Here is a 24609-nt window from a genome sequence, read left to right as displayed (position 1 = left end):
GGGTGCCTGTAGTCCCAGCTACTTGGGAGGCTGAGGCAAGAGAATCACTTAAGCCCAAGAGTTTGAGGTTGCTGCAAGTTGTGATGCCACAGCATTCTACTGAGGGCAACAAAGTGAGATTCTGCCTCAAAACAAAAAACAAAAACAAAAACAAAAATAAAAAAACAACAAATTCCTAAAATGACGAAAATACAGAGGTAGAGATTAACAGTTTCCAGAATTGGGGAAGGAAAGGGAAAGTCTATCAAGGGGATCCTTGTGATAACAAAACTGGTATGTATCTTCACTGTGGTGGTAGACAAATGAAACTATACATGGGATAAAATTTCATATAACCAAAAATGCACAGATATATACAAAAATGAATATACGCAGAAGTGGGAAAATCTGAGTGAGATCAGTACACAGCATTAATATCAGTTTCCTGGTTGTGATAGTTCATTATAGTTTTGCAAGATGTTACCACTGGGTTAAATTAGTAAAAGACACAAAGAAAAAGCCCATGTTATTTTTTATAACTGCATATGAATCTATAATTAGCTCAAAAATAATTTAGTTAAAAAATAAAAACAGTGGTAAGTACTTAAAATATAGGCAAGCTTTGGGAAAGAGCTTATAAACTGTCAGAATAGTACAGTTTATCCACAGTACCTATAAAGCTATATAAATATACTTCTCGGAAAAATAAAAACATTTTTTGATCCTTATTTATAGGAATTTTTTTTAAAAACCCAATTAATAAAACATGGCTTATGGTGGAAAAATCAAAGAATATTAATTATTTCAATAATGATATATCACTAAGGTGGGATTTAAAACATTTATAGATTATAGATTTTCCCTACTAAAGGTGGATAATTAATAGTGACTCGTGGTTCAGTCTCAAGGAGAATTTGTAGTTAACCAGTTTCCTGCTGTGAGCTCATAAAGGTTGCCACAAACATACTACTTGTAAAGTTTACTACCTCCTCTATAGCATAGGAAGATTATAGCAAAACTATTATTATGTAAATTTCAACCTGAGTTCTTAACATTTTATTTTTTTTAATGGCAAAAGTTTTGTTTTTGTTTGTATGTTCTGGGGCTACAAAAGCTGAATGCACTTCAAATTTACTAAAAAGCAAACTTTTTCAACATAAAAATAATTGCAAAATAAAATTCTGAGCTAGCTCATTAGGATTAGAAACCTTAGAGATTAGTGCTTCATTTAACAGATGAGAATAAAGACATCATAAAAGGCATTGGCATTATCAGACCCTTAATCACTTCAACCAACTCAGGTTTCAAAATTACTTAATCCAACAGTCCCAACGAAGAGTATTTGCTGCACTAGAGGTTTACGAGGACACATTTCAGAGTTGTAACAATACATTTTAGGGTGATGCCTGTGGCTCAGTGGGTAGAGCACCAGCCCCATATACCAAGGGTGGAGGGTTCAAACCCAGCCCCAGCCAAACTGCAACAAAAAATAGCATTGTGGTGGGCGCCTGTAGTCCCAGCTACTCAGGAGGCTGAGGCAAGAGAATCACCTAAGCCCAAGAGCTGGCAGTTGCTGTGAGCTGTGATGCCTCGTCACTCTACCAAGAGTGACAAAGTGAGACTCTGTCTCTAAAAAAAAAAAAAAAAAAAAACCATTTTAAATAAGTACTACATTTTAATATTTAACATAATAAAAACATTTAGCCAAAACAGCGCCCACTTTGGGTGTTGATGAATATTAGGTTTGCTGAGGCTAGTACTACTACTGTGAATAAAGGATTCTGGTTATTAGTCTGGGTGCTTTTATCTTTTCTTTTACTGTCTTTCAAAATTCCTCAGCATGGTGCATATATAAATTGGCATTTACTCCTTCTCTCAGGTTCTAGTAGAGGATAAGGACAAAACTTGAGGGGTAGGAGGAAAAATAGCTATGGCAACTAATTAATACTAGTGACCATGGGGAATTAGGGGAGTAAGGATTGGAATTTCTTATTGCACTCAGGCTCTATGGCAGATGTCATACCAAGCACTTTAATTCTTTCAATCCTCACAACTCTTCCATGATTAGATACTATAAATACAACTCATTTTATCCAGCTGAGAAAACCAAGGTCACTGAGTTAATAGCAGTAAGAAGAGCACTAGGTTTGAGTATCATTTGAATCCAAAACCATATTCCTTACATAATCCCAAACAGGGAGCTGCAGAATACAAGAAAGGGTCACTTTATATGATATAGATAAAGGAAAGTTCTATAGAAGAAGGAAAAGTGAGTAAAATGATAACTCTGGCAGAATTCCATAAAGCAAAAAGGGTACTGTGAGTAAGCTGGAGGTTAGAAAGCCAGGAGAACAGGCACTGCAAGTAAAACAGAGAAGTCTTAAAGGAAATTGTAGCAATAAGGACAAAGAAGTAACTCAAAGTGTACAGGCACATGTCCTGCCCCAGAAAGAAAGAATAGTTTGGAGAGTAATAATCAATAGTCCTATGAACAAACTGTTAGATGTATGGGGTCTGATGTTACAAAAATATTAATGCGGAATTCATTTAACCTACTCATAAGTTAACAGTTCATAAATCAGATTATGTATTATATTAGACATAATATTAAGGCTTAATTTTTTAAAAGATAAATAATTTAAGGTGAAAGAGAAAAGCATGATTTCTTAAAATCTGAAATTATTAGCCAACACTGAAAATGGTATCCCAAAGCAAAGTTTCTTATAAATTTGTGGATGAAAGACCATTAACAAAAACAGGCACAATATAAATCTTAATTGGGTGAATATACTAAAGTTGAAGAGAAACGTTAAAATAAAAAGCAAAGGTAATGAAAAGGTTGTTCCTGAAACACTAGAATCATTTTCAAGAAAAGTCATTTTAATTATTTAAGTAAATTTAAAAGTGGTGGGGAATTATCATTCCCCCTTCTGGGTTTCTATAACCTATCAAGACATATTTTTTTGCCAATAATGTTCAGATTTTAGAGGAGTATATACTGTTTTCCACAGCTGCTTTCTTGTCTATTTTGTCAAGCTCAAAGTAAAATGAATAAAATTGAAGTGAATAGAATTCAAATGAGTTCAAATAGAATTCAACAGAATTCCAATCCTAGGGAGTGGATTTTCAAAGTCAGGATTTAGGTTTCATGGTAGAAAATACAGAACAAAGTTTGTTTGTTTGTTTTTTTAAATTGTACTAAAAGTCAATGATTTTACCTCTAAGTTTTTAGTCACACATTTCCACAGTTATTTTTTCTCAAAGTAAAAATTCTGTTCTTTTGTCCTCCGTTTAATAAACCCCCCTAAAAATCTGAAGCATCCTACTATCACAGAGAATATATGCACTTCCCTAGCTTTCGTATATTAGTAGCATTTTGACATTATTTTGTTTTACCTTAGCTTAAAATAATTTATCTGATTAAAAAACCAAACTACAAAACGTCTTAACACAGTGACTAAGCAAATGACATGAAGGCTATGTTAACCAGTTTGATGAAAATATTTCAAATTGTATATGAAAACACCACACCATACCCCATGATTGCATTAATGTACACAGCTATCATTTAATAAAAAAAAAAACCACATAATATTCTTTTTCCTTTGACCACCTCCTAGGTTATGACTGAGGCATTCACAAAGAAAAATACAAAATGAAAACCTCCTTATATGTACAATATTTTTAGAATTATATCTTAAAAGTGGTTATATAAAATTTATTTAATCTTTGCTCTGCGCACTATTATGTTCTTTGTTCTCATCCATGTAGGGGAGGAGCTGATTATTTATGTCTTAACAATAGGAGTTCATGTACCACAGTGAGGATCTTTTTTTTCTTAATCTGAGAGGCAGTCACTAACAAGCTTCAGCTGGAAATGCTTGATGTAAAAACAGTGTGAACCTGTTCCTGGGCTAGTAAACTGTTCTTTCTGCCAACAAAAGGAAATCAATTTACAACTGTAATTAATTTTTAACATGCTCATTATTTTTTATACTTTCATAGGTTGGGGTATGTATCAATTGATTATTAAATACCTTATCCTGCTTGTTCTAGAGAGCTTTACAATCTGAAACATATGAAATTATTTAAATAAACAAAATTAACATGTGAAATGTATCTATGAGTTTCATACAACCCAACAAGTACCACATATGATCTGACTGCAGGAGATATGATGGTTCATGGCATATATCAAGAGAGTTCAACTGATATTTGTATACACACAAAGCAGAGGTGTGTCTTCAAAGCCAGCACATAGAAGACAGAGGCAAATATTGTCAAACCAGTTCAACTTTAAGTCACCGCCATGAATTTTTGTCCTTCCCTCCAAAAGGAAGACTATCAGTCTCCAAATATGCTCCAACAAAAAGTGGCATGTATGTTTATACACAGATAAACTAATGATAGCACCTCTAATCTCTGCAACTTTCTACATGCAAACCTTTAGTAAGTAACCAGGAAGAACATAACCTCATCTTAGGAGAATGAGAAGTCATTTGATGAGTAAATCTCACGTTCATGGCATTGTGTGAGAGACTAAAAAAATGAAAAACAAAGATCATGCCCTCAAAGAATTCAGGGTAGTAGAAGACAAACATATAAGATGATAATAACACAATATAAGTGCTATGTTAGTGATATGTATAAGCATGATTATCTGACTACAGAGAAGGAAATGAGCTAATAGGAAAAAAGGCAAGTGCAGATTCACTGAGAAATGGTATTTGGGGGATAGACCATGAAGTAATCAAAGAGAACTCAGTGGTGGTGTGGGTCAACATATGTGACATACAAAACATGAAAAATCAGTTTGCTTTCAAAAAGGAAATAGCTTATTACAAATAGTTTATGCAGTATATAAAGAAAGTGACAAAAATTGGGGACAGGATGTGAAGGGCCTTATAAGAAATGCTATGGTATGTTGTCTTGGTTCTATAAATAATGTAATTAAAAAGTGTACCCAGAAAAGAAAAACCAAATTTATTTTTTTTAAGATTTATGCTGATAGCTATATGGAAGATGAAACCAAAAAGTGTCTGGGTAACAGGGAGACCAGATGGGAAGTTGGTAAAATATTCTAAGAAATAATGAAGCTATGGATTTAAGGCAATGGCAGTGGGGGTGAAAAGAAAGGAAAAGTTTAAGAGACTTTTGTATTTAGAAAGAAAAATAGATTGGATTTGTTAACCAGCTAAGTGGAGGGGAGAAAAAGAGGAGATTCAGAGATAATTTCTTCATTTAGCTAAGCTAAAAACTAGAAACTATATATTATCTAATTTTGGGGTTTTTTTTTTTTTAGCACCTAACAATGTTAGACCATTATAGCATGAACTTAGAAAAGGATGAATTAATAAATGACTAGTTCTGAAATCTAGGTAAGGCACAAAACTGAGGGAAAGATTTAGAGAATGATCTAGTTTGGAGTATACCAGAGTGTTACATTTACAGAACATATGCAATTCTGGTTCAGCAATGTGGGTGGAGAACTAGAGAATAAGGTGTTGATTTTCATCTGGTACACCACAGCATACTCGCATATTGGGAGAGAGGATCTTAGGTGTGACTTCAAAATTTTTAAAGACCATTAATTAAATTATTTTCAAAGAAGTTCAAAGCACAGAGAATATATTGCTTTCTATTCATTTTTTTAAAATCAACATAATTTAAGTGTGCCACAGAAGTTTAACTATAGGTTCAAGTATGCCGTGAGATTAAAAAAAAGGTTAAAAAACACTGGAATAAGGGCTAGAATGGGATATAAGACAGAATTCAAAAGCTATCAACATACGCACAGTATTTGAAGCCGGGGAACAGATAAGACAGTTATGCGTAACCCTAGGTCCCTTTCTTATTCTGAACGGTAGGGATGTGACCACTTTCTACACTAGGAATTCAACTCTCAACATTCAGGGTGCCTGAAGATGAAGTGAAGGAGCAATCAGGTTCTAAAGGTGGTCTGGGCTTAAGAACTCTAATTTTTCACTTACGGGAGAGGACAGGATGATTCTTCAGCAGCCCCTACTGCGGTACTACCACTACAAATGTCTACAGAGGGGCAGGTATGACCAGTCTTCTCCAAAGAACTCCAATTTGTTTGCTGCTGATAAGGAATCAAGACAACTTCTTTTTCTTTGAGACAGAGTCTCAAGCTGAGTAGAGTGCCGTCACATCACAGCTCACAGCAACCTCCAACTCCTGGGCTCAAGGATTCTCCTGCCTCCGCCTCCCAAGTAGCTGGGACTACAGGCACCTGCCACCATGCCTGGCTATCTTTTTTGTTTTCTGTCATCTTCGTTGTCTGGCGGGCCCAGGCTGGATTCAAACCTGCCAGCTCAGGTGTGTGTGGCTGGCGCTTTAGCTGCTTGAGCCAAGACAATTTCTCAATAAACACCCTGTTAAGCATTACCATTTCCTTTTTTTTTTCTTCATTTTTAAAAGAAGTATTTTAAAATGTAGTACACATTTCCATAATGACTTTTCCAAATCATTTATCTCCTAACCTGTTCTTATGAAAATTCTTTCTCATTAAAACAATCTAGTCATAAAGCTTTAATGTATGGATTTGCCTATATAGTATCTATATAGTCTCTTATGGAGTCTTTCAAGTATGCCTTTCCAAGTTCATATCCACACAAACATTTTTGTGCTTTCAAAAAATGTGCCAAGTAAAATATAATTTATTGGTGTTAATATACTTTACTAAAAAATGTGAATAAAGGATAGACATTTGGTATACTTACTGGAAACAATACTAGATTTTGAGAAAGGTAGTTGTAAGATACAGCCTGCAAAAGTAGAGTATTGATGTCTTATAAAAAAAGTAGAGAGCATAATTTATACAACTTTTTAAAACCTTTAGGAAGTATTTTACATGTCACCCCTAAGTATTTGTTCTATTTTTCCAAAGTTGAGTAAAAATGCCAACACCAGATTTAGGGAAGGCAAGAAAAGAGTTAAGAGAAAACACTGTTCTTACGAATGAGAACAAGAAAAACAATCCCTTGGCAGTAGAATAAATATGCTCTGCTTTTTATAATTCTTGAATGATTAATATTAGTATTCCTTATAATAATGATGCAGCTAGTGAAAATCACAGATCAACTTTATTCTTTTCAAACATGAAGCATCCCAAAAGAGTTTTGTAAAGTATCTTCTGAAATAGTCACCTACTGCAGAGTGTTCTGATGGCAGAATAGTAATCTATCCACACCAGGGGTAGTAAGAGATTTGAGAATCTTATTTACTGCACCAGTGGAGACTGAGCATCATGGTAGTTGATGGTCTTAGCTGCTAGAGAAAAGGCAGCCTCTATCAAATACCATCCCTGCTGACCTATTCATCAGCAAAGGAGGCATTTCAGCAGGGCTCCTTTAACCATCTTTGGAATGGAATACCTAAAAATCTTAGTTGTGGTTAAGCAAAAAAAAAGTAAGAAATTATTAATTATTAGAAAATGTTAGCATTCAAGCTATTTTCTGCAATTTACATAATTTAACTTAATAACATCAAGTATTTCAGTTGTATATTACAGAAACACTGAAATGCTGGTATAAGACAGAGCACAGAGAAATTGCAAAGGAATAGCTCTTCACATTTCTAATACTCTAGTTAGTATCCACAGAATTGTTTTAAAGGAAAAATGTCCCTTTTAGTCCCAAGTTTAACATCTATCAAGACAATGCCCACACTCAAATCACTTTACATAAATCTTATAATTAGATTTTAGAATGTTACACTTTATAAGGTTTAAATTCTAATCTAACCTGATCAATACATGCTCTATATAGTATTTAATCAACTATGATTTCTAGCACTGTGTGGCTAGCATTTAATGTAATTTTTGTAAAAATATGAATAGAACCATAATATGCAATATGCAAATTAATTTTTTAAGGTTTTTAATTTTTTATAATCATAAAATCTTTATAAAATCAATATATGTGGTTAAAGTGCTTTTGGTTAAAAATCTATAAAAGCAGTTTGAAATGCTATATATTATCGAGTGATATAATGAATACAGTTATAAATGAGTATATATTATAAAGTATTTGAAACATAGCCATGTAACTTTTTTTTTTTTTTGAAACAGTTTCACTTTGTTGCCCTAGCTAAAGTGCAGGTATACTTACTGAAAGCAGTACTAGATTTTGAGAAACTAGTTGTAAAATACTGCCTGCAAAAGTAAAGCATTGATGTATTGTTTTATAAAAAAAAAAAAAGTAGAGAGCATAATTTATACAATTTTTTAAATCCCTTAGGCAGTTATTTTACATGTCACCATGATACCTTACTGCAACCTCAGACTCCCAGGCTCCAGCAATCTTCCTGCCTCAGCCTCCCGAGTAGCTGGGACTATAGGTGCGCACCAAAACATCTAGCTAAGTTTTTTCTATTTTGTACAGACGAGTTCTCACTATGTTGCCCGGCTGGTCTTGAACTCCTGTCCTCAAGAGATCCTCATGCCGTGGCCTCCCAGAGTGCTAGGATTATAGGGGTGAGTCCCTACACACAGCCTACTTTTTAGAAAGGCCACTTAGACAGTTCCTAACAGGCCATACACAATACAGTGCTTACTTTTCCATAACTTTCATTACAAGTCTCAGGTGAGATTGTCTGATACCAACATCATAACTAAATTTAATTGGGTATTAACGTAATTTAGTCATAAGTATCAAACAATCACTGGTCCAAACATTTAAGCTTAAGGTATATAAAAAGGAAAAAAGGAAACAATGAACAAGTGGATATGCTGTCACTTGATAGAAGACACTTAATTATCTAAGTTATCAAATATCAAGGACTACTGGCTATACACAATAGCTCATGTCTATAGTTTTAGCTTTTGGGAGGCCAAGGCAGGAGGATTGCTTGTGGTTGGGAGCCCAAGATCAGCCCAAGTAATAGTAAGACTCAGTTTCTGCAAATAAAAATATCAGCTGGGCATAGTGGCTTAGATCTGTAGTCCTAGCTACTTGGGAGGGTGGAGCAGGAAGATTGCTTGAGGCCAGGAGTTCAAGGCTATAGTAAGCTACAACGATGCCACTGCACTCTAGCTGGGGCAATAGAGCAAGACCTTGTCACAAAAAAACAATCAAGTACTGAAGTAAAAAAAAATCTTATTTTTATTTATTCACTTTAAGTATTTAAGTATTAGTTCCTTCAGCATGTATATGTCCTCCCAGTAAATACACATACACCTGAGGTAGAATTTGGTAGCTGCACCAGTCAGTACAAATGAAGGGGTGTGGAAGCCACAGACACAATTTCTTCACTGTGGCACTCTCTTTATCCACCCCAGTGCTCTAAACATAGCAGGCACCCAGTAAATACTTGTTAAATAAAACCTTAAGCAGAAAAAGAAAAATTTAATTCCAACTATGGAAAAAAGAGAAATACTGACTTTGAATTTAAATCTTGAATAAGAATAAAATGTAAAAATCCTGGCCAGGCACGGTGGGCTCACACCTGTGATCCTAACACTTTCAGAGACTGAGATGAGAGGATTGCTGAGGCCAGCAATTCGAGACCAACCTGGGTGACATAGCAGGACCTTGTCTCTATAAAAAATAATAAAAACAAAAATTAGCCAGGCACAGTGGAATATGACTGTAGTCTCAGCTACTTCAGAGGATTCCTTGAGCCTGGAAGGTCAAGGCTGCAGTGAGCTACATTAATACCACTGCACTCTAGCCTGGATGACAGAGCAAGATCCTATTTCAATATAGTGAAAAAAGAAAATCACTCCTTTACTTAACAAAACTAAGAACTATACATACTCACTACACATCCTATCTGCAGTGGAAAAAAAATGCCAAAAATCTGGTTTTGGTTGAGTAAAATGTTAGCTATACTAACAAAAACCACATAGCAAAAACATCTTCCTATAGCTATGGTGAATTACAGATGAGTTATTTGCTTCATAGATAAAATAACTCATAGATAAAATAACTAAAATATCATTGTGCTTTGTGTTTGATAATAAATTGGAAAAAAGTTTAAATATATCCTATATAGCTCATAAACCAATACCTGAGTAGAAAACTTAAAAGTTATGTGAATGGTACAATGAATGCAACCTCTGTGTAATCAAGTGTAATTTGATTCATGACCAAAAGTTAAAGTGATGTTAACAAATAAGCCCAAATATATCCTGATATTATATAGTATCATGACGTGAGTTCATAAGCAGAGAAAGTAGAAATGGAACTGTATATTTAAAAAAAATATGTTGGTACATTAAACCAACAAAATGCTTTTTAGTCATGCTCTTATAAAAATAAATTTATAATTCGTATTAAATCATGTATAATTTGATATTAGTCATAAATTCAGTATTAGTTATATAAAAATTCCTGTTGTCAATATGATACATGGAACTATTTTTTAAAGGAACTGTGCTCCTTATCTTTTAGTTGTTTCTTGATATTAATTCAGAATACACTGTTTTTTATTATACAGTAATAAAATAACTGCGTATCATTTAAAAACTTTTAAATGGTAGAATTTTAATAAACTATTTTCAAAAATCAATTTTCAAAATACTAATGCATCAAATAAGATCAATGATATCAATGTAAATATATATGTAATCAAATGTCCCTACTTTTTAAAATGTGTTTTTGCTTTTACAAGTTGCTTTAGAAACCTATATGTAGTACCAATGATGTTAGAAATAAACTCTTAAGCAATTTCATTCTTGAAAGGGGGAAAAGCAGTATGGCTTAACGTTTTAAAATGAGTGACATATCTGACAGTCTTAAAGAACTTTATCCCCCCACCTTCACCTAAATACAAGACCACAGAGGGAGTTGGCAAGATTAAGAGATGATACAGAACTATCAAAAAAACTTTAAAAAGTTAGGAAAATTCCATACAAATTATCACTTATCCTCAAGAAAAATAACATAAAATAAAAAGGTATATCCTGGCTTTACTATACTTCTAGAAAAAGAAAATTCTATAGTATTATTTTTAAAGATAGTCTTCAAGACTATATCTAATCAAATTAAAAATTCGGAAATAATACCTATAAACGTACCCATTTAATGCATGTAAATGGGGAGCTTACCCATTCTGTCTACGACAAGAGGAGAAAGGAAAAAAAAATCAACCAGAATTAATGCTTTGTCACCCATAAAGTTTAGGAATATACAGAAGGGTTACATTTATCTTACTTGAATAAAAACATTATAAATGACCCATGAATGTAACTGAATATTGTACTAAAGGTAAAAACTGGATAAGGCTGAAATAATCCTAAAAATCTAAGACAGATTTTAAAAACATATTTAACTTCAATGAATTTTGGCATTAACATAATTTAAAATGTTAAATGTACTACTATTCTTTTTGTTCATGAAACTATAGAATTAATGAGAATTTTATATAAAAGTCAATAAAGAATGAAGAAATTCAGAAGAATGCCAATTAAAATATATTACTGATACTGCTATTGTAAGTTTATTATTCTCAGTAGAAATTTTAATAAACTCTAAAAATTCTTTTAGTATTTTTATAACTTCATTATAATATATATGTGCATATATATATATATTTTTTAGAGACAGAGTCTCACTTTGTCGCCCTCAGTAGAGTGCCATGGCATCACAGCTCACAGCAACCTCCAGCTCTTGGGCATAGGCAATTTTCTTGCCGCAGCCTCCCAAGTAGCTGGGACTACAGGTGCCCGCCACAATGCCTGGCTATTTTTTTTGTTGTTGCAGTTTGGCAGGGGCCAGGTTCAAACCCACCATCCTTGGTATATGCGGCCGGTGCCCTAGTCACTGAGTCACAGGCACCAAATATAAAATATACTTAAATAAAGTGCAATGAAAATAAACTTTTGCTTCAAGAATTCTGAATGTATCTATCACACATTATCAATTTATTATGTGAAAAAAATTAAACTATGTAAATGGAAAATCCAGCTATAATACATTACTATAAATTAAATCTTTAAAACAGCTGTATGTAGATTGAAAAAATATATCATCCCATATAGACATATTACAACCAATAAAAAGCAATTTACTCCCAGGTAGAAAATATTCAGGTAATATAATTCATTACTAGTATCACTTAAATTTTCATAAAAAAAATTTTTTCACACACACCTATACCATTAAATATTTTCAGGCAATTTTATTTTTATTCAAATGAATCAAAGTGTTAAATTAAAGAATATCAAAAAGTAAAAACATTTCCTAGGCACCTTAAAGCTAGAATGTAACATTACTGCCATCTACTGTTCAAATCAAATAATCATTTCCAATACAAATTAAGTCATATTTTTTTCACTTAAAAAAATGATGTGTAGGTTAAATACAAATTTGGCATTCCTATAGGTTAAGAGTATAGTTTTGATAGATTAATAAAAGGAGAAAGAAGAAAAATAGAAAAGGTCACTGGGAGCCAACAGGAAGGAAAAATACGTAAAATGTATGGGAGAAATATGCGTTTATTGGATGTGATTCCTGCCACCATTTTGTTCCTCAACACAATATATATGTTATTTGATTTTTCCTGGATATTTTATTGACCAAGCAAAAGTCATTTCCTTAGGGCTAGGTTCATCTATCCCTATGTACTCTCCATTCTTCATATCTCAAATAGGAATGACTAAGATCTACTTCCTAAATGATTTGTTATTAAATGAACATAAGCAAATTCATTTACAGCAAAGTTTCAAAAGCGTTTTGATTACTAAATATTAATTAGAAAAGATAAACAATAAAAATATCAATTACTACAACTGCCAAGATTAAAAAAAATTAACTTCATTAACAGATATATTTTAGGCCAAGCTGTTCCTTAATTACTTGACTGGCACTGCTGAAATATAAAGACTGGTGACATTATTCATTTTAGTCAAAGCCTCAGAGCAGCTAGTAAATCTCTAAATCAGAAACCTCCCATTGCTTTTAGTTGTTTATTTTTTTTCCCAGAGGATAAAAAACTAGTATGCTCTGCCAGTGTAAGGTACCAAAAGCATAGTATGGTATGTGGTGGGGTAGTATTTCTATGACCACTAGTACTATCAGCAGTACCTACTACTACAATCACAAGTACAATATCAATCTGCCTACTACCACTACAACAATACGACTTCATCCTCTTCCAGCAAAACCAGAGCGACAATGCACAAATGTGTCTTGCTTTTTCCTAATTCTTATCTCGTTGGTCGTATCATCCTCTTTTCCTGAATCTCAGTCTAATCTCTAAATGCTATCTTTTGGAAATACGAAGTCAGGTGATTTTAAGCTACTATTTTTTCTTATTTCAATTTTCTCATTTTTGTAAATAAACATGCACTTGTAAATAAGAAATCCTTAAAGAACAAAAACTTCTATGGATTCCTCATGGCCAAGCTTAATTTTTCATCTTCTATAAATTCTTTCCTTCATCCTGCCCAATCCATCCAGAAGTGATTTCTTTCTGCTCTAAACTTCTGAGCAGCACTATCAAGCATTCACTTACAGCCTTAAAATCTTATTTTTTATGTATCTGTTTTATCCCCCAGGATAAATTATAAGCCTTCTGAAAGTAAAAAATGTATTACCATTCCTGCAGCCCCTCACAAAAGGTAATTTGGGGGCACCTAGAAAGTACAATCACAGATGGCGCAAATACCTTCCTGCTCTTTTGGGAAGTATCATCTACTTTACTTCCCTAGGCTTTAGTTCTCAAAAATGCATTTGTTGGATCATTTTGTGAAAGCCATTTAATATTTCTCACCTATTGTAAAGCTGAACTGCTCATAATAAAGATCATAAATACCTGCTATTTCAAGAGTTGTTATAACAGCAAAACTAAACAAAATCTTATATACTGTATGTAGGAAGCTACTAATAAATAAAATGTAAAGTCTATTTAAAAACTACTTATTTCCAAAGCATTTTAAAAAAAGAAAAAACATCCCTGTAACACGGATGAAACTGAATTAATTTTTTTTAATTATCAGCTTTATACATCTACCTGTGTACATCTACTTATGTATAGTGCTAGCTACATACCTACAATGCTATATGTGTAGCCTAATAACTGAGTGGACTACCTTTCTTCAAAACGTACACAATAAATGCAGATACAATTTTGTATAAATACTGACTTTTATAAAAATTATCTAAATTCCATGTTGAGAACATTGAGACTATTATCTATTTTTGTTACTCTTTTTTAAAATGAAGAAGTTCTATTCTACACATTAGAATACAAAGTCGGACATCCATTCTGGGATCAGATTTATTTAGTCAGTAAATTAACTAACTGTAAATGTTATTATTTACGTATTTCTCAACCTAAAAATACATACATAGAAGAAAATGCTCATTGCAATATTTGACATGACTTTGCTTTTCAATAAACACTAGTTACATCGTTTTGCTTTTTCTTCTATCCACCTATATTTTTGCTTAATATTTTTTTTCCTGAACTGTTTAAGAAATCTACCATGACCATCATTTTAATGAACAGGCTTTTCTTAAAATGTCAACTTAAAAAAAATAAATAAACCTTTTAAAAAAGCCATTATTTTCTATGTTTTGCTGCCACCTAGTGAAATTTTGAGAACTTGACGGTTCTAGAATATAGATCATTTTTAAAAAGCGTAATGTCAATCCTGCAAAGTACATATATAAGGAATAAGGACACTGTCGATTACTTTCTTACAATTTTTTGAAAATGTTTTCTTCACATTACACTCATATATTGTAATTCATCAATTTTATCATCAAGTAGGTTTTTTAATCAGCAAGATAATTATGATAATTAAATTTTAAAAATTGCCTTATTGAAAAAAGAGCCAGAAACATTATTTCTGCCATCAGGTTATATGTGTAAATTAAATTATACCCCCAAAGACTCTATATTTTAAATTTTTACTTACCAAGAAAATATTAATTGTATAGTTGAAATAGTAATATATGGTCATCAATAATCTAAATACCTGAAACTCTATCAAAACTATACTTGATGAAGAATTCCACAAAGACGACAGATACTAACCTATGAAGAAGCTTACCTGGGAAAAGATATTTGCTGTTGGAGCAACTCTGCTGTCCACGATACTATATAATATTGCTAATAATCTGTCTAATGGAAATGATTTTGGTCCAAGGAGATGATTGCTTGTCTGTTCAAAACAAACAAACAAAAAGAACATGGATTTTGTTTCTCTACCAGAGCACTTTATTTCTGTACCATAAATTCTAAATAACAACATATTTACACTTTATACAGTTCCCCTAAAGATGCTAACAAAATTAACTTGCAAATCTAAGTTATATGTTTACTTGATATGATCATGATTATTCTTTTGATACATTCCTCAAGATTATTTCTAACTTAATATCAACAAATATTAATTAAAGAACTCTCAGACATCCAGCCCAGTCCTAAACATCATCCCTATTTCGCTATTACAATCAAATGGTAACTGACTTCACCAAGTGGTTTGTCAAGACAATGCATATCTGAAACAAAGTTCCTAACCTCCTAGACTAGAGATTGTTATTTATTTCTCACCATTCTTCTTTGTACCACTAATTGAAAAATGTTATTTGCTTGACATTAATAGTTCAAAACAGATCAATTATATTAAATAGTAGCTTAGCTTAGAAAACTAATGAAATAGTTTGTAAAGTAACTGAGTTCTCAGGCTGAAACAATGCAAAATTTAAAAAAAATGCAGACTCAGGGTGGCGCCTATGGCTCAAAGGAGTAGGCCGCCGGCCCCATATGCTGGAGGTGGCAGGTTCAAACCAGCCCTGGCCAAAAACTGCAAAAAAAAAGAAAAAAAAATTCAGACTCATTACATGCCATTAGAAAACTGCAGTGCTCAAGTCCTGTTCTATGATGCTAACAGATAATTTTAACATTACATTACATTAAAATCCTTTTTTTTTTTTTTTAAACAGGGCCTCACTCTATTGTCCTGGATACAGTGTCGTGGTATCACAGCACACTGCAACCTCTAACTCTTGGGCTCAAGTGATTCTCTTGTCTCAGCCTCTTGAGTAGCTGGGATTACTTTTTAGTACTTTGTATTAGCAATGGAAATAGATTTGGAAAGCATATTTACATTCATGGGAATAAATATTTAAAAGAAGAGTGACTATGGGCGGCGCCTATGGCTCAAAGGAGTAGGCCGCCGACCCCATATGCCAGAGGCGGCGGTTCAAACCCAGCCCTGGCCAAAAACTTCAAAAAAAAAAGAAAAAAAGAAGACTGACTACAGAGAAAAATACCTGCTCAATTACAAAATGACATATTCACCTCTGGTATTTATATCCACAAGATAGCCTAGAAATTATTTTCCAGGTCTTAAATTTTGTATGTTTTTCTCATTAAATATTCCAACATTTTGAAAAGTACAGAGGTTAATTTAATAAATACCAATGTACTCATAACCCAATTTTATCAAATGCTAATATTGGGTGATACATGTGAAGAAATAAAACATTAGATCATATTACAGATAAATGGAAGCCCCCCCTAAACCCATCCCACTCTCCCTTTACTTCCCTAGAAGGAACTATTATATAGAATTTGATGTATTCTCATGACGGTTTTTATACTACTCTGGAATGAGTACCCACAAATATATGGTATTGTTTGCATGATTTAAAATTTTATACAAACGGTATGATTGTGAACCTATCTACCAAATTGCTTTTTACCTTCAACATTATGTTTTTTAACATATAGATACATGTATCTCTAGTCCATTTTTAAATTACCCTGCAGAATTCCATTTTATAAACATCTGCTTTAAAAAAACTACCACTATTACAAATAATAATGTGTCTGATAATCTCGTACATTTCTCCTGTGCACATGTATGAGTTTCCCTAATTGGGATTGCAAAATTAAAGTATAGGGCAGATAAACTACTGTTTGCCGACACTGTCTCTTCTTGGGCATATGGAAAGACTACCTTTCTCAGTCACTCCTGCAGTTAGATCCATGTCATTTAACTGAGTTCTGGCCAATGGAATATGAATAGAAGTGATAGAAGCTACGTCCAAGTCTGCCCTTTCAAATCACTGGATTCTTTCGTTCATCCTCTTTCCCTTTGGTGATTTCAGAAGCCACCATGTTTCACATCACTACCAGATAACTCACGTTCAGTTACATTGTGAGCAATATAAAATCTTGATGGTTTTGCAGTTTTTTATTGGAGCATAGCCTAACCTATCCTGACCAACACAAAGTACATTCACAAATTAACTTTATCAGATGCCATCAACCGCATAATAGGTGAGCTCTTATTCTTCTATATTATCACCAGCCCTTGGAATCACCAGATTTTTTTAGTTTTGTCAACCCAACAGTATGAAATATCTCACTGTCATAATGTGCATTTCTCTCTTCAGTGAATGAGGCTGATAACTGTATTTTAATTAGATATTCAGGTTTCTTTTTGTATCATTTACCCATTTTTCTATTGAAGTTTATCTTTTTTATTGGTATGCATGAGTCTACAAAAATTCTAGACATTAATCATTTTCTGTTGTATGAGTTAAAAAATGGTGGTAAAGATGACTGTAGGCTTTGGAGTCAGTCCTGGAACTGGATCCTGGTTCTACCACATATTAACTAAACATCCTTAGGCAAGTTACTTAATTTCTCTTTAATACTAAGCTTCTTCATCTAGAATATGAGGAAAATGACAGTAACCTCATGCATTAAGTTGTTGTGCGAATTAAATGAAATTTTGAGGTCTAATAATTAAGCTTGAGAACTCATCCTAGAAAAAGTGCTACATACCTTAGAGCTGAATAACACTACAGTATTCCCTTTGAGAAGCTATGCAATAACACCAGCGTCTAGTCCACTCTTCAGAGCAATTCTGGAATTCTTTTTCTGGAATGGCCATCAGAGCTATCATTATATGAGGTCTGACAATTAAGTTCACTAACTCATCCTAGGAAAAGTGCTTTGAAGGGTGGAGTAGGCCACTGGCACTGGTGCACAACTTCCCAAGGAGAATACTTCAAAGGTGACTATACTAATATTCAGCACTGAGGTATGTAGCGTTTATTATAGGATGAGTTTGCAAACTTAACCATCCAACCTTGTATGCAGAGCTTAACAGTGTTTAGCTCACAGTTGCTCAACAGCATTTACTGTTATAACATATATTTACATATTTTTCTTTTCTAGACAAAATTGTCTTAAAAACAGGACAAGCTATATTCACCTTTTTATGGATAAACGGATTTAGAAAGGTCACTTCCCTGACAAATTTTGGTACTACGCGAGGAAAGGAAGCAAGCCTTCCTGAGCATTTTTAACTAGAAGCTAGAGGGCAGAATCACAATGTCTTTGTGGTCTGAAAACCACCAATGATCCCAGGTTACTGGTGCTCTTAAGTTGTACAGAAGTAAATGTAAGAGAACACATCTGAGGCTCCAAAAATTCCAGAGTAAATTCAGTCACAATTAAAAACAATAAAATTTTCATGAAACATGGAGTCATGAGCACAAGTCAGTGAAAAGAGAAAACGTGGAACATGCCCAACAAGGACTTCTCATACTGGAATATAAGATACAGAATATAAAATAGGTATGTTTTATATTAGAGAAATATATGAGTAATAAAAATACATGTGACTGAATAGACCTGAAATGAACTTTAACTTAGAAAAATTACAAATAAGATTTTTAAATCACAAAATTGATAGAACAGACAAAACTGAAGAGAAAATCAGAAGACAGAATTGAAGTAATTACCCCAAATATACTATAGCATTCAGAGACCAAAAAGAATGAAGAATGTAAAAGATTTAAGAGACAAATAGAATAGAGAAATTCTAACATGTCTAATCATTGTCTCAGGAAGACATATTAAAAAGAATGGGAAAGAGGTAATATTTAAAAACTGAATGACAATTTACCAGAATTGAATAAAGATACCTTTATTCAAATTCAGAAAGCAAAACTAATCCCAAATTTAAGAAATTGTAATCCCAGATATATTACAGTGAAACTAAAAATACTGAAGGAAAAGAAGAGAATTTAAAAGCAGCTAGAGAATACAAAGACATCAAGAGAGGAATAAAAGCCTAACAGAATTTTTAGCAGCAACAATGAAAACCAGAAAGCAACAAATAACATCTTCAAAGTCCTAAGAAAATACTATCAATGTAGAAGTCTATGCTGAGCAAAACTGCTTTTGAAAATGAGAGTGAGAAACAAAATTTACAGCTTCTGTAGTGTAAACTGTCTATTGTTCAAAATTCTCCATCTTCTGCCAAGAGAAGCAGTAGGGGTTTGGAGTAAGTGATCTGAACAGTCTAAATGCTCCTTTCACAAATTTCAATTTTGCTCTACCCTCTAACCTTCAAAAGTACTTAATGCCACTAATTCCTAAGCTTTTCCAGATTCCTCTAGCCAAATCAGCTTGGTTTGGGACTTAGATTATAGCCTTCTTGGATGTAATTAATCACCTTTTCACACAACAGTATCAGCACAAATAAGTTCTTACATCCAAATGAGTAATACAATTACATATCTATCCATTTCCTATATTATCTTCACTTCCCAAGTTTCTTCCATTACAGACATTAAAATGTAAATACCTTTTCATGTTTCTTTAGAAAGTTGGTTTTCTTGATTTTCCCATGATGCTGGAATTAAGGAAAATAAATTTTAAAATGAAGATACTACTACATAACAAAAAACCAAAACTTTTGAAACATACCACATCTAATACTAATTTATATATCATAGGATTTTAAAATTTTTATTCTTCTTAACACCTTGTATACAGCAGACCTCAACATATTTTAGGATGATTTGACTTAGATATACATTGGATATATGATTACTTTTGTATATAGAGAAAGTTTTTTAAATAAAGTAGTAACACTTCCTAAAAGAATTTATTACAGTATATTTATTGCTATAAAAATAGAACTTCCAAAGAGAAATGGGTTTTTATTCAGCCTGTAAAGGAGACTGGCAATTCACATCACAAAAGCTGACTGAGAGCATTTAGACACCCAGAATTCAATAGTGGGGAAGAAAACAGATGTGGTGCTTGCCTTTACATAACTGAAGTGCAGGGGAAGAAATAACAGTAACAAATCCACACACATTTTTTACACTTTTATAAGTTTAAAGAAGAAAACAAACATAAGACAGATTGTACATGGGGGACTCCTGCTTGTAGAAACTAACATTTAAACTGAAACCTGAGGGATGAGAAGGGATGGAGATTTCCAGAAACACAGAACACAGACAAAAACCTTAAGGTAGGAAAGAGACTGCAACGTTCTTAGGAAGTAAAAAGGTGAATGTAAAAAGAACAAGTGGGTGACGAAGAAAAAAAGAAAAGCAAATTCTAAAATGGGATTTCTCCAATAATGTTGATGCAGAAGACAACTATGAGAGTTCTGGACAATAATTCACTACAGTAAGAACTTTATAGTAACAGTTATCCTTAAAATTATTTCCATCTGCCATAATTTAAACAAAATCTGAGTTTTTAAATCTACAATTATTAATGTTACCTAAGGTATATCTGATTTCCTCTCTTTTGCAAAACTACCTACCTTTTCTCAAATTTCAGGTTGTCATATTAATTTAAAGCCTTTAGAGAATGAATTCTAAATATATACACATATTTAGCAATCTCTTATTCTATCTCTGACCCTTAGAAATTTACAAGTGTTAAGAAATTTCAATAATATTCCTGGGATGTTCAAAAATAAAGTGAAAAAAAGTATGTTACTATTACCTTAAGAAAGAACCTCTTGTCAGTTCTTGCTGGATTGTATGAAGCGAGGTATGCAGCAATTAGAATAAACTTCGAGTAATATGGAAGTTCCACATGAGTATGTGCGGAGAGACCTACATAACAAAATACTTTTATGAAGGTATTTATTAGGCCACCATTAGGTTTTAAGTATGTCTTTTGACTTCCACAGGGCATTCTCTAGTAAAAATGATTTTATCCTTGAGCTTAAAGTGCCATGATGATGATGGTAGGGGTAGCAACAAACATAAATAACATGCTTTGCTCAATCTATTATTCTTGCTTGGCTCCTCCCATTCAGAAGGCTAGATCCTAACCATTCTTCCCTTCAAGACCATGCTCTCCATTAACTACTCCATGATGTTTCCCTATCACATCAAGATCGAAAACTTTGTCTCTACTATGGATTCCTAAATGTTTTTGTTAAATTATCCAATTACATGACACAATTTTATCTCAGCTTATAAATACGTGAGTCCCAGAAAATGTAGACACATTTTGAGAAAGGAAAAACTATTAAATTTGTAATACTTAAGTCACCTGTGACTTATACAGTTGCAGGAGGTGCTCAACATTACTTGTATTCATCTTTTGTTTAAAAACGTGTATTGAGTATTAGAATTTTAATATAGTGTTCTTCTTTCTTGGCACCCTCTGTATTTCATGAGTTTCATGGGATAAAATCTCATTTTATGTTAACTAAATTTAGGGGGATCACTTCAGTGAACTTCAGCTTTGTGCTTTTGTTTTCCTTAAGAAAACTATTACTTTGGATTAATCCCAAATGAAACTACTTTTACTTTTAAAAAATAAGCAAATATCTAAAATGTCCTTATTTTTTAAAAATGGTAGATGGTCAGAGAACATGGTATGAAACAGTAGTGTTGAGATTCTGTTTTGTCTTTTTTGGTTTCTCAGTGCTCCACATGCTTTATAAATGATTTCTAGTTGTAAGGAAAACAGACATATGCTAGAATTAGAAAATTCTGTAGTAGTTGTTCTTCAGTGCTTTCTGTATGTCTTCAGTTTTTCGTTGTAAAATGGGGGAAATACCTAGGTTTAAGTTGTTGCAGAGATTCAGAACGAAGCACCTCACACAGTGACCCATAGATGCTCAGTAAATACCAGATTACTTCCCTTAAGAATCAGTGCTGCTTGACCGGCTCCAGTGTTTTATTTATCCATTCACCGGTTATTGTATACTCCAACAAGGTCTTGTACGAGTATATAAAATCACTAGATGTAGCTCCACCAACAAACAGTAGCACTTACTAGAGAATATTGTTATTATTAATTTTTTGAGAAAAAAACATTTAAAGAAGTATAAATAATTTGATTTTCACATGATATAATCTAACATTCAGAAAACAGAAAACTATTATTCAAACTTTATTTTCGCCCATTAAATTGAAGTTTTAAAGAAAAGTAATTAATAAAAATATCATTATAGCCTGAAAAGCAAATTCTCTTCTGTAATACTGTTTACTGACTGAATGCTCTTTAGTATTACTTTAGTTATCTTGATAATTAGTTTAAAAAGTATCTCTGGTAACTGCCTCAATATTTCCTCCAATACCTTTCAGCTGTCCTGGATCTGTGTCCTCTTTCTGCAGCTTTTCCCACTGGGAACTGAAAGAAAATAGAACAAAACTGATCAAAAATATAAGAAATCAATTGCTATTCTTAAAACAGAGCCTTAGAAAAACTGAAATTTTCTAATTTATTGATAAAATAGAAAACATGAAAATAATATACACAATTAATAATATACACTCTACCTATACGAAATCATTTAGTGTATACGAGAATATAAACTTAGACAACGGTACCCAGATATGAATTATTTAACAGTACCTTTTACTGGTTGGGCATGAAGGCTCACATCTGTAATCCTAGCACTTTAGGAGGCTGAGGCAAGAAAATCGCTTGAGCCCAGGAGTTTGAGGTTGCTGTGAGCTATGATGATACAGAACTCTATACAGGGTGACAGAGTAAGACTGTCTCAAAAATAATATCCTTTACTATGATCACAATTGTAAAAGTATCAAAAAGCATCAACCAATAAAGAACACCAACTACCAGTTAGTAAAACTCCCAATGTTTTAGTTACCATATCAGATACAGTTGTTAAATACTATTTCTAAACTGCATAATAATCCTTCAAGTAGCTATTACACCAGAAAACTGAGGCCCAAAGGTTAAGTTTCTGAAGACATCTAACCAGCTGAATGTCAGACTATGCATTCCATTTGAAAATTGGCAAGTAACATACAAGGTCTGACATTAAGTTCATGCAACTTGTCCTAGAAAAAAATGCTACATACCTCATTGCTGAATATCACCACAATCACCTCTGAAGTCCTCCCTTTGGGAAGCTATGCACTGATGCTAGTGCCAAGTCTACCTTGCAAAACAACTTTGGAACTCTTTTTCTGGAATGGACATCAAAGCTGTCATAGTACTCTTACGTCCTAAATGCCATGAAAATGTCTTCCTTTCAACATTTTATCTTTGGTTAAAGAAAAAAGTCACCAGGGGCCACATCAGGTGAGTAAGAAGGATGTTCCAACACAGTTATTTGTTACCTGGCTTAAAACTTCCTCACAGTGTGTGTGAGCTGGTGCACTGTTGTGATGCAAGAGCCATGAGAGGCTGGCCAAGATTTTCAGTTAAGATTTCCCTGTTTCTCTATCAGCATTTACTTCATCTGCTATGCTTTTCATGGTCAGCTGACGATTTTGACATACAATTTGACAAATTTTTGCAATGTTTCATCTATTCTGCGTGTTACTGACTGCCCTGACCTCTCTTCATCAGTGATGCTTTTCTCTACCCTCACAAAAACATTTAATCCATTTGTACACTACCGTTTTCTTCACAGCATTAACCCAATAAACTTGAATTAATATGTCCCTGCTTTCACTTAGCACTCTAGTCAATTTTAACAAAAAAAGTATGAATATTCATTTGCTGCTCTAATTCAAGCTGCAACATTCTTGCACTGGCCCACAAAGACATGCAACAATAATGAATGCCACTCACCAAGACACCACCGTATGTTGATGTCAACATACCTGTAATGTACTGGCATACCAACCTTATTGAGTGGTTTGCACAGTTCTGCCAACAGAAGCACGCAGTGGCAAGTTTGCAAACTTAATTATCAGACCTTATATCTATGTTGACTGAAAATGGAGTCACAAATATACCAAAATACCATTTTCCTAGAAATTTTGAAATCTGTTTTCAAATTCTTGCATCTAATCAAAAAGCATGACTAAATATTTTTCACTGTTCACAGGACTGTTTAGCTAACATGCTCAAATGCATAAAATTGTTTGCCTTAAGTTGAGCTTGCCATAATTTATTTCATTTGGAATGCTGCTATGGTTTGAAACACTGTATTGATTGATAAATTGGCTTTCACCTTGAAGACGTATGTTTAACTCATTTAAATGAGTGGTTAAACCCACTAAAAATGCTAAATCTATACACCAGTTTTCATCATCAAATTCTGGCACAAATCTGGCTTTTGATACTATATTTTAGACAGAGTCTCACTCTGTCCTCCTGGGTAGAGTGTCATGGCATCATACCTCATAGCAGCCTCAAACTCTTGGGCTTAACCAATCCTCTTCTTGCCTCAGCCTCCCATGCACCACTATGCCCAGCTAGTTTTTCTATTTTTAGTAGAGATGGAGTCTCTCGCTTCCTCAGGGTGGTCTCAAACTCCTGAGCTTAAGCAGTCTACCTGCCTTGGCCTCCCAGAATGCCAGGATTACAGGTGTGACCCACTGCAGCCAGCCAACAAATGAATTTTTATTATTGAAAAGAGAAGAGGAGGCTCGGTGCCTGTGGCTCAAGTGGCTA

The 24609-nt window shown here is 33.4% G+C and overlaps 1 protein-coding gene across 1 annotated transcript in view; it reads right to left on the bottom strand.

Moving 5' to 3' along the window:
* ORC5 (origin recognition complex subunit 5) overlaps positions 1-24609 on the bottom strand; it is a 79016-nt gene that overhangs the window by 19836 nt on the left and 34571 nt on the right. The window contains exons 9-12 of the mRNA XM_003782606.2: positions 22316-22368; positions 20722-20834; positions 19562-19609; positions 15002-15112 (exon numbers count right to left, since the gene is read on the bottom strand). Coding sequence (XP_003782654.1) covers positions 15002-15112; positions 19562-19609; positions 20722-20834; positions 22316-22368 — 325 coding nt within the window. The remainder of the gene's footprint in view (positions 1-15001; positions 15113-19561; positions 19610-20721; positions 20835-22315; positions 22369-24609) is intronic.

This window comes from Otolemur garnettii, unplaced genomic scaffold (genome assembly GCF_000181295.1).
Source record: "Otolemur garnettii isolate 467f Iridium unplaced genomic scaffold, OtoGar3 scaffold00005, whole genome shotgun sequence".
Taxonomy (NCBI): Eukaryota; Metazoa; Chordata; class Mammalia; order Primates; family Galagidae; genus Otolemur; species Otolemur garnettii.
Note: the sequence above shows the minus strand (reverse complement) of the source record. Positions and strands in the feature narration are given on the sequence as shown.